Raw genomic sequence first — 11683 nt, forward strand, 5'->3', positions numbered from 1 at the left:
TCTTTCTGGACCTTGACAACAACTGACACCATGATGTCTATGAGAAAATCTCTCGGAATGTCACCTAAATATCGTTATTTGTGTTCCGAATGCCACGGGAGCTCTTAAAACATGTTGAATGTCATGTGGGTAAGTAAAAAATAACACAATTCTGATTTTGAGATTAGCTTTTCCTTTAAAAATGTTCCCATGACTTTTTTCATTGTGTCCGTGTCCAAGCCTTAGTGCATTAATATGGAGACATAAAGGTCTTTTACCCTTCAACACAGGTGTTCTGTATTCATAAAGCCTGTCTGCATCAGAGGAGAATGAGACATGTGCTCCTGCGCTAGGGAGGATCTGAATCTGGAAGCTTTAATATTCACTTGAAGAAATTTGCATCAGCTCATTGCATACACATTGCCCTGGGCAAGGAGTCTCTCTGGAATATTGTGAACTCTTCTTTTTTTGTTCCTCAGACTTTAATGCTGTATAGGCATGAAATAGACCAATCGGGTGGAATTGTATGTTTATGCTCTGTGTAACTGGTTGGATTAAAAACCTGACAGAAATACATATTTGCATCATCCTTAAGACATGGTATTCATAGAAAAGCAAAGTTAAAAAACATAATCTATGCTTTGTCCTTGTAGGTGTGAAATAGTCTCAAATTCTTTTTAGCCACGATTCGTATGTACAACCCCCCTAAGCAAATATTTTGGGATAAGCCCCATTTAATAACATAAATCCTGGAATCCAAAGCCTGAGGCAGTAACCTGACGAAATAGTCACTTGTCATTTGACACAAGAGTAGCGTTGTGTGCTTGGTTAACTGGGCAACACAAAAAGCCCTTCGCAACAGCGGCGTCATTGTGCGGTTTTTAGTCTTTTTCTGTAGTCCGTGTTCTAAAAAGCTGTACATTTGTTATCCAGACAATCCACCTCAAGACGTTCAGAAAAATGTGCCTTTGGTGTTCTCGCAGAGGATCTTTTTGAAGGCTCTGCGAAAGTCTTTGTTGAAGATGGTGTAGATGACGGGATTGAGGCAGCTGTTGCAGTAGCCGATCCAGAAGAAGAACTTGAAGAGGGGCTCTGGGAGGGTGCAGGTTTCTGGGCACACAGCCTGGAGGCTGTAGGAGAAGAAGAAGGGAAACCAGCAGATGACAAAAACGCCAATCACGACGGCTAATACAAAGGTGAAGCGTTTCTCTCGGTTCACCATGGCTTTGCGTCGTGCCGAGTTGAGCGTCCCTTCCAGCTTTCTCTTCCGTGCCACTAGCTTTGCACCTCTGGCTGTGGCTATCATGTCTCTATATTTCTGAACTGTGGCAGGGGAATGGATGCCGCTGGGTGTCATGATGGGGGTGCAGGGCACCTCTACCCCACGTCCACCTTGCTCTGTGTCCGAGTCAGAGCTCAGGCTTTCACCATTATTGTTGTCAGGTTCTTCATAGGGCTTTTTCTCCTTTCTTTTGTTTTTCGGTTTATTACGAACGATATCGGAAGAGTTTGAAGGCGAGGGAGAGGGGCACAGAGACAAATGCGGGGTGGTTGGACTCGGGGCTGATGAGGGAGGCTGCAGGAGATTGTTGGAGGTTAGGTTGGGCTTCGATTCACACAGCTGAACGGAATCCACTAGGGACACAGCTAGGGTGGGAGGCCTCACCAGTCTGGGGGTTTTCTGTGGGGTAGCAGGTATTTCCTCTCCTGTCCCGTTTTGCTGCCCATTGTGCTGAGGCGTGGTTGCACTGGTTGATACTACCTTCAGGGGCTCCCCTGGTGGACAACGCGTGCGCTGTTTGGCGATCTGGTAGATTCGCATGTAGACTAATATCATTATCAGACAAGGTGCAAAGAAGGAACCAATGGTAGAATACAGGATGTACCAGCGCTCGTCATTGAGCTGACAATGTGGCCCCCCATGTGCATCCGCCCCACCTTTATTCTTGTTCATGGAGAGGAGGGGTGGGAAGGAAATGACTGCCGAGATCAGCCACACCACCAGAATGGCACATTTGATGCGTTTGTGTGTCCGCTGGGCACCATACGTTACAGCACGTGAGATGGACATGTAACGGTCTAGACTAATGGCACACAGGTGCACAATAGAGGAAGTGCAGAATAACACGTCCAGTGCCAGGTAAATCTCACACCATACGGAGCGGAAATACCAGTACCCCATCAACTCATTGGCCAGTGAAAATGGGATGATAAAGGTGGCCACCAATATGTCAGCGGCTGCGAGAGAGACCAAAAACAGATTCTGGGGTCCTCTGAGTGAGCGGCTGGTTAACACGGCAATAATGACCAGAATATTGCCCACAATGGTAAAAATAATCATCAGCGTGATGGCCGTCGCAAAGGCTGCTGTGGATTCTGGAGAGTATGGGGAGAATTTAAGCAAGCTTTGGTTACAGGTTGGTGATGAAGTGCCTGCGGTGCTGTTGATGTTATTGCCAGGCAGACCTGCGCCGGCAGAGCACGCGCTCTCCATGACTGCCAAAAGCGCGGCCACTGACGGTGAACGTGGACTGCTTCTCTCAAACGTTATGCTAATTCGGGTAGATTTTTAATAAAATTAGATTTTCTTTGGGTACATAAGAAACATATAAATACAATTTAAACTAAATTAAAGCGTTTTACGTATAAAAGAATGAACACATGTCTAACATCTATGAAGATAATTTAGCCACCCCTTGAGCCACATCTCTGCGACTGTATTCTCTTCGCAATAAACTGACAATAAACGTCCTTTAAAACATTTCTATAACTTACTTTTAATATATTGTCTTTTGGAAAAAATGAAACTAATAAATAAAAAACAGATTGATAGAAGCTATGGTAGCATGCGTGGCACTGTACAATTAATTGCCAATGTGTCAAATTTATGAAATTTTGCGCATCAATTTGAGATTAAAACTTTACATATAGTACAATTCGAATAACGTCAATCTTAGCCTTATCAAGAGTTTACAAAACAAATATTTTGGAAAGTATAATTCTAGGTTACCCAGATGCACAAGCCTCCACGGAGCACTAGGCTTTAAATATAAATCTCCAGAGAGCGCGCAGCAGCGAGCGGCGATGTGCCAATTTCCCTTCACGGTCTTCACAAGTTTTCAGGAAAAGAATGAAAGCGCTGATAAACGAATTGTCGGCTGAATGTGTATTTCTTTGTTCTTCACACGCTGGAAACTTACAAGATGTTCTGTCGTTAGATTCCTGATTGGTGAAAGTCAGCGTAAAGAACTAGAAGCAATTTGTCCGGTATGTCCATGTACTTGAAAGCAGGAAAATGTCTAAAAGTCAATTTCCCCCGTGTTTCTTCAGTCTCTCGGCATGGCTTGCTCCAAGTTGAATGCCTCACACATTACCTCAGTGACAGCTGTAAGTCTCCGTGCGGCTCGAGCGAGCCGCTCTGCCTTCATATCAACGTAACGGTCCTCTCAGAATACCCTAGTATAAGTGATGTCAGGACGGGCGTCATGAAGCGCGCTCTTCCCTCCCTCCCACCCAGAACCCTGACCTATCCTTACACTCTACTGTCAAATAAAAAAAACATATAAAGGTGTAAGGATTGCAAAAATATATGTTTTGGAGTAAATCAACAACTTAAAGAACGTATCCAAAAATGAATAGATGTAAGGACACTGGCGCGATGGGAATTACACAATTAAATTCATTATATTCGCATCGCATCGTTTATATGAGCTTATATGACACTGCGTGCAAAAGTACATTCAAAATATATAAAAGTATTAATTTTGAAACCATGATCAGTAAAGAATAAGTTTTAAGCGTTTATGTTCGCCTATAAGGGAACTACATAAGGGAACTGTCCCAAACTCGCTAGACGATAAAGATAACTCTCTCTCTCTCTCTCTCTCTCTCTCTCTCTCTCTCTCTCTCTCTCTCTCTCTCTCTCTCTCTCTCTCTCTTTCCCTCGTATGATGGAGACCTCGTGCCATTCCAAAATTTAAAACTTGCATCACAAACTGCGCTCTGGTGCGTAAAGGGACAGGGGGCTCAGCACGCAACGGAGCTTGAGAGCTTCCTCCGCACATATTCGGTTTTATAAAGATCAAGTGGTTTAATACTCACTTTGGTTGATAAAGTGCAACATATTCCCGCCGCAATTTAGAGCACTTTCAACGTATCAATTAAGATCCCTAAATCTGTTTCCAGTATTACAGTCGTGCTGTTAGGAAAGAACATAGGACGAGGTGTCAGAAGTTCGGTGAACAATTTCAGCAACGGGGGAAACATTATAGGTTATTAAACAAATGAATAAATAAATCTCTTTAGTTGAGTGTTAGATTTGGGAGAAGCATTTGGCTAAGTAGACAGACGGGGAACCGTTTTACGCGTGTAAATCTGTGGCAAACTCTGCCCTCTTATGGACAACAAAACACTCCAAGCTACAGAAATGTGTACAGATGACAGATCAGATAATTTGATGGATTATTTTGCCTTTGTTGATCCAAAATGTACTTTGGCCTCATTGTATTCTAAACAGCTATCACGTTAAGATAGCCAAAAGGGACCACGGATGAAAATTCGCCAGTGTTGGCGAAATCCGATGCGTTTTAGATATTGAATGTGTTATTAATGTGCATTGTCCCTGATTAAATACAAAAAGGTATTGATATTCATGTCTCGCATAAACCATTCATCTTACGTCATTCAACAACATTGCAACTGATCAGAATACAAAAGATCTCGTGACTCATCCGTGACTTGGGTCGTGCATCTTGTGCGTTTCAAAGATTGCTGGGCTCGAAGTCGAAACTGAGTAAAACCTGGCCAAAATGTACCTTCTCCATCAATTGCCATCTAAGATCATGACACCCCCGACAACGAGGTTCTCTTTTGACGATGCAGAATTTCATTCACTGTACCTTTATTCCGTCAAATGGGTTGTGATGCACCAGGCTCCCGATGTATTTGCACAGGCGAGTCGTCTGACAGCCCTGGATGGTAAACAAATGCTGTTTGTCATTCTTGTCTTGTAAGAATTCTGTAAATATTTTTTTAAACAAAAGTTTAATTTAAGGTGGCCAATGTACGTTTCATTTGCTACAGTATCCGGCCGTGTTGTTAAAAGTATGAAATGCACTTTAGTCCGTTTGAAATAAAAACATTCCCCATAGCCTGACGTAAGCAATATTTAAATGAATTGTTTATTTGTTCAAAGTGGAAAGAGAGCATAAACAGAGGGCGAAATTGCCCCCATCTACTTTTCCATCTTCAGTATAATGTGTCAAATGAATTTGTGTATATGACACAGTTCATTATTTCAGTCAGATGAAGAGCTCCAGCAGCCTATTTATTTAAAATGTAATTCAGAAATAGAGAGAGTCTCTGAGCTGCATTGAAACAAATCGAAACAGTCAAGATTGGATCCAATTAAAGTTTCAATTTCGAAAAGGCCAAAATGCGCCAGTAAGCAAATGTTGTGAACTGTTGGAAGCAATTACCTCAAACTCCTCATCGTTGGCTCATTGACGTCGCAGTACGTAAGCTCATAGTAACGTTACGCCACGAGCAGTTAACAATCTCCTGTAGAGCTCAAAGTAAATAAATAACGTGATCTTAGTTTGCGAACTAGCTTTCAGGTTGTCTCGTTTTCGTAGTCTTACACTGCCTCCATGTGGTCCCTTTATAAATGTTTCACAGGTACCGTTCTATACTTTCATGCTGAGGATGGAACTGACACCATGTCCAATGGGCAGATGATGGCGCTGTTGTTCAAACATATACAGTTGTCATTTTCAACCACCTTCATTAAGCTCAATGGGACTGCTTGGCTAAATCCAACGACCTACAAAGTGAGAAACGTTGAAAATGCGACATTTCTGTGGCATTTCTAAGAAAAACCGCATCATTGTTATTTGAGCGAAAGGATAACAACGTTCATTGCTCTATTCAAATGTATTTATTTACATTTTAAAATAAGTGAACAGTGTGAAAAATATCTCGTTACAAAGACTCAACATTTAAAGTGCATGGATTGAAAGAATACAGATAAATAAATATTGACCCAAATTCACAAAAAAGAAAAGAAAATAATATATACATAGACAACGAAGAAATTACCATTTTCTATTAGAAAATAAGCTTTTATGACTGTTGTCACACAATTCACTTTTTAAAATGACCCAAAATCACAGTTTGGCAGGTCTTTGCCCTTTAAAACTTTGTTTCAGACTAACAATTAGATGGTGACATAATGGAAAAACTTGACATTTACCACAGACCCAAACTAACTACACATCACCACCTCCAAATATAGTCACAGAATCACTCAGTGCAGTCAGACATTGACTGATGCAATACAATTATTGTACTTGAAGACATATTCTAAGCACATTATTGTTAAAGGCCAAAAATGTCAATGCTTTATTATTTCCAGTTTTAAAGTTGTCAACTTTGGTTTTCTAAAAGCTCCTGTATGATTATGTTAACGGAAAAGACAACAATAGCATTGAGTCAAGATTTACACATATACAACCTTTAAATTTTCCATGATGGTTATTGGGTGTAGCAGTGTTGTCATTGAATGTGTCAGTGATGACATTATAATTGTTAGGAAACACAGACAGGCTTTATGTTATATATAGTTGTGTATTGCCATAAACAATCAAGTAAAGGTAGTCGGCGGATGTCATCTACGAAAGCAGCTTTAAAGAGCTGACTTCCAACCGTTGTGTTAATATAAAAGGTGAAAAAAAAGAATGGCTTTACACCTCTTTTTTGGTCCATATATTAGGTGTCACCTGATAAAAGACCTTAAGCATGTACCATGATCCTGCCGCTCAATGGCATTCAAATGTTTGTTTACCCGTAGGATTGGAGACCTGAAATCATTTCATGCTACAAACAAAAGCACCTTTATAGCTCTTTCTCAGTCTTTGATATCCAAGCTGTGGAGCACAAACAGTAGATCTTCTTTTGTCTTCTGGACAAAGTCAAAAAGACAAAGTCTATAATGTTCTGTCACAGATCATGGACGCCAGTTAAAGATTTCTTCCATCCGTACACAGACACTAAAATGCAGCAGTACTGTTTTCTCGGTCTAGTACAGAATAAGGGCACAGAACATCCGTCTCGAACTGCAGCAGTTGGCCCATGAAAGCCAGGTTGGGTGAGATGACTTGTCTGCGGCGTTTCACAAAGTCAAAAGCCTCGTCGAGGCGGACACGGCGGGCGTGCATCAGGTATGCCAGGCAGATGGTCGCTGACCTGGAGATCCCTGCCTGACAGTGGACTAACACTCGGCCACCGCTTTCTTTAACCGACTCTGCAGACACAACAGAGGGGATCATTAATTTAAGTCTTAAAGTCTCTGTTATTAAATCTTCCAGAATTTTTTTTTATAATGTACAATACTGATAAGTGTTGGACTTACCAATGAAATGGATTGCTTCAGGAAAGAGCACACCTATATCTGCAGCTAGGCTGTCTTCGACCTTTAATGTCTTGTACTGAAGTTCTTTCTCAAACAGGTTTGGACAAGAGGAGGAAACGTTAAGAACAGCCGTAATCCCACATCGCTCCAGAGTTTCCCTTCTGGACGAGTGATGAGCGCTGCCCAGAAAGAGGAAGGAAAGGAGCTCAACTGGACCACCCTATAGATTTCAAAGGAACCAAAACCATGTGATTAGAAACCTCAGAAAACCAGTTCACATTTCAAACGGTTAATGTAGTTATACATTACTAATAGTTTGATTAAACGCAAATATTATCGAGGCATAAACATGTCAATATATACGATAGGATCATTTTAAGATCTATTTCAACTAACCTGATCATACAGAGGAGTCATTCTTCCTGACACGACAGGCTCCGGGTCACCGAGAGCATGATTTGAACACATGGCCGGAGTGTTAAAACAAAGCTCTGGATAATGTGTAAAGAATCCATCAAATCCACCTGCAAATGGGCAAAGACAAAAATGTTTTTGAGTCTGTAAATGAAAATTTTATCTTGAAGGTTTGACATAATAGATTTGATATAAAACAATGGATCTCAACAAATCTTAAAGCAACATTACATCACCAATGACAGACAAACAACTTCTGTCTGTTCTCTTTGTTTTCAATGGCTTCATGTGACAATAATGCTTTTTATTATAATGTATGTATTTTACAAACAAACACAAATGAAACAGGAAGAGGTATTTCTAGCTGAATTGTTTTGTAATTATATTTTACTTGTATCAAATATTTACGCGTGAAAACATTCTTAGGTTGTCTTGCTGACATCAATGTAGGCTACTGTACATAATCTACACAGAATTATATAAATCAATGAATATATAACTGTTTATAAAAAACGCAGAAACGTACATGCATTTTAATAACATGTTCTTTACTAATCAAAACACAACATGTGCACTGCGCTCACATGTAACATGTATTTTAAAACAGTGGCCATTTCTCAGGTTTTGGGAAGTTTACCTTGTAAAAAGCAGATCTGAGTAGATCCAGACTGGACCTCTAATTGAAGGGCACTGATCAGGAGACTGGCCAGACTCTCACTCTTCAGATCTCCGACTGACCGACTGTTTTCATCCAGGACGACCACCGGAGAGAAGTCCCCGTTCCGCAGCTGGGCCAACAGCGATTTATCGGCCACCAGCCACTCGAGAGACACCACGGAGCTCTTTGATCTGCGCCTCAGCATTGAGTTCCAGTTCACGTTGCGGGACTCGATGATGTGCGACCGGGAGAAGGCGAGGAAAGGCCGACAGTCCAACACGATACATCCTCCGGACGTGAAGAGCTCAGAGGGAGTCCGCAAAATGTGAACTAACTCACTACCTGAGATCTCGAGAGGCTCGCCGATACCCATGATGACCTCACAAGATAAACAACAGCCGTGAGTAGAGTAGAATTGGATGTAGCCCGTTCAGTAGATCATAAAGTTTATTTTTACTACAAAAAGGCACCCGCTATAATGTATAATAAAAACAGAGCACACAAAACTATATTGCTGTGTGTTGGTAGAGGTCTAGTGTGATTTCACAGTAATATAAATAAATAAATATAAAATCGAACAAATTTGTCTCCGTCAGTTTTTCGTTAAAGCTTAATTTGACAGTCCTTTTATCATCAGATGTGATTCTACAGTGCTGGCGGGGTTGGAAACAGTATTTGTATTGCGTCTCCTTCGCCACAGCCGCGCCTTCATTTTCCACATAAGGAACAACGTAAGGCACGGAAACGCCATGTTCGGTCCGGTGACGTAGACCGACATTCCAAATATGGCTCTTGACGCGCTTTACCCTCAGTTCCCCCCGGCACGTGGTCGTTGGGGTTACCCGTGCTTTTTGATGTCGTGACGTGTGTTTAAGCCGTACCACCTCGCGCACACATGTAGGTTACCGTAGGGTATGTACGGCAGCTGTGTGGATATCTTGAGCAAACTTACAAACTGAGCCACGCGTTAGATCAGCATCATTTAATGTTACGGATTATTCGTCGTTGTGTGGGCAAAATAAACAAAGCTTCAACTTTCCACAGGTGCAGCTTCACGGGGTGAGGCGAACTGTCAGCAGAGCGGAAGACACAGAATAGACCAGACTAAAAAAGATGCCAAGAATTACAACAGCATATTGATAAATAAATCGTATGCACAATCGTTTAAAGTGGAGTCTATGAAATAAAAATGAAATGTAAATAGAAATACAGAAAGAAAAATGTTAAAATATAATTTTATGTTACAGTGATAATAATATGAAACAGACGACACTAATAATAATAAAATATGTGCACCTACTGCTGGCTGACTTGATCATAGTAATCTAATGTTATAAGGTTTAAATTCTATATTCTAAATTCTATATTTATATTCTAATTCTGGGACAGAGTATGAAAGCACTTCAAAATCAATTCTGTGTGACAAACAGATCATTCAAAATGCTGTCTGATGTTCCAGACTCCTGTTTTTACCCCTTAGAACGAAACAACATGGTTGCAGACATCAAGGAGCAGGTTGTTCTCTGTACATCTGAACGACTCTAATAGCATGGCCTCCCGCATCAGGACTCCCGCATCCGTGTTCAAAACAGTCTAACCAACACATTCTCCATTCATGTACAGACAGACACTAGAGCACTAAAAGGGTGGGTGTGGGGAGGTATGTACTCTTGAATGAATAGATGTGTGGAGAAATAGGCCACATGGTAGAAAACCACAGTGATCTTTGAATGTAGGATTATTTTGGGAATTAAACAGTCTGATAGAGCTGGAGAATCTTTAACATTATAGGCTCACAAATCGTCTCTTTCCGCAACAGCGGGGTTTTTTTGCACTTTGGTTTTAACCAGCCAGCTCTCAACATCGTGTAAAATCTATATTAGTATTTCTTTAGGTAGTAGAAGCAATGTTTATTATTCAAGCGCAGTTGTGTTAAATACTGCATCAGCATCGATTCAGCTGTACAGTATTCAAAACATCCATACGACTCTTTCTTTTTTGGAACACAAGAGAAGATATTTTTACAAAGGTTTTAGTGGTTTTGTGTCCAATGAAAGTCAACAGGTTCCGGTAGTGTTTGGTTGGCCACCTTTTTCAAAATATTTTTTTTGTGTCCTGCGGAAGAAAGAGAGTGGTTTGAAGTGACATGACGGGGTCATATCAGCCCTTTTTGTAACATGGTTCGGCCAATCAAATAACTGGACTGGAAACTACACTGTTGTGAAATATTACTAATCTCAACTAAAGGTCCCATTAGCCATCTTATGTGCATCTCATTTTTTAAATAGAAAACATTTTGACATTTTAAGGATTTACAATATGGTGTTTACCAAAATACAAAATCAAATTTCCAGAGGAACATTTCATAACGTTATCTGGATGAGTTGCAGCAATCCAAAATAAAACCATGTGCAAAATAGCCTAAAATCACAAACCAAAACTAAAGCCACTGTTGTTAAAGGAAGAAGAGGCGGATCCTCCCACTGTGTGTTTTTCTTCACAGAATGTGTGTTTTAAGAGCAGCTGAGTTTAGCTCGCTTTGTCCTCTCACTCCCTCGCATTCGAATTTTCCATCTCCCCCATATTATCCCGTGACAATTTCACCCACAACTGCGGTTACTCCTCCATTCCACACTTGAAGCTTCCTCTTTTACACCACACTTACAAAATCACTCTTACACCAAGCACTCAGATTCAAGTCACAGAACTATCACTGGATCTGCACCGGCATACACTCCTACATCCCATCAAGAACCCTGCGTTCAGCAAACCAGTCGCATCTTGTATTGCCTTCTCATAAGGGCAGTAAATCACTTTCTCGCTCATTCTTCTTCACAACTCCTTCCTGGTGGAACATTCTTCCTAACTCGGTCCGGTCAACCACATCTCTCACAACCTTCTAAAAACTACTTTAAACCCATCTCTTATGTGAATACTTGACAGACAAATGAAAAAGAAAACAAACTTCTCTCAACAGGTAGTGGTCTAGTTTTTGTTGAAACTAACTTTGTATTAACACCTATTGTACTATTGCTCCTGTATGACATATCGCTTATTGCTCCCTGAACTCTTTGTAAGTCGCTTTGGATAAAAGCGTCTGCTAAATGACTAAATGTAAATCACTTACTTCATTTGGCTTTCATTTTCATGTTCTCGCAAGGTGACTCATTGGGGATTTTAAAGGGCCCAATTGTTTTTTAACTTTTGTTACGTTTAATTTAGTT

At 40.8% G+C, this 11683-nt stretch overlaps 2 protein-coding genes across 2 annotated transcripts; both read right to left on the reverse strand.

Moving 5' to 3' along the window:
- Positions 1–847: 847 nt before the first annotated feature.
- Positions 848–2558, reverse strand: adra2b (adrenoceptor alpha 2B). Its single transcript, XM_079468508.1, has one exon. It carries the CDS (start codon positions 2471–2473, stop codon positions 932–934), a length of 1542 nt encoding a protein of 513 aa, XP_079324634.1. The 5' UTR covers positions 2474–2558; the 3' UTR covers positions 848–931.
- Positions 2559–5899: 3341 nt separating this feature from the next.
- dusp2 (dual specificity phosphatase 2) lies at positions 5900–9157 on the reverse strand. Its single transcript, XM_079466834.1, has 4 exons — positions 8439–9157; positions 7784–7911; positions 7388–7607; positions 5900–7279 (listed from the first exon to the last, which is right to left on the reverse strand). The coding sequence occupies exons 1-4, from the start codon at positions 8830–8832 to the stop codon at positions 7026–7028; spliced, it is 996 nt and encodes a 331-aa protein (XP_079322960.1). The 5' UTR covers positions 8833–9157; the 3' UTR covers positions 5900–7025.
- Between the last annotated feature and the right edge of the window lie 2526 nt (positions 9158–11683).

Source organism: Barbatula barbatula (genome assembly GCF_947034865.1).
Source record: "Barbatula barbatula genome assembly, chromosome: 11".
NCBI lineage: Eukaryota > Metazoa > Chordata > Actinopteri > Cypriniformes > Nemacheilidae > Barbatula > Barbatula barbatula.

Coding starts and splice junctions, on each gene's coding strand:
- adra2b (XM_079468508.1), bottom strand. CDS start 2,473: ATGGAGAGCGCGTGCTCTGCCGGCGCAGGTCTGCCTGGCAATAACATC.
- dusp2 (XM_079466834.1), bottom strand. CDS start 8,832: ATGGGTATCGGCGAGCCTCTCGAGATCTCAGGTAGTGAGTTAGTTCAC. Junction 7,912..8,438: donor TCAGATCTGCTTTTTACAAG/GTAAACTTCCCA, acceptor GCCCATTTGCAG/GTGGATTTGATGGATTCTTT. Junction 7,280..7,387: donor TGAAGCAATCCATTTCATTG/GTAAGTCCAACA, acceptor TTGTGTCTGCAG/AGTCGGTTAAAGAAAGCGGT.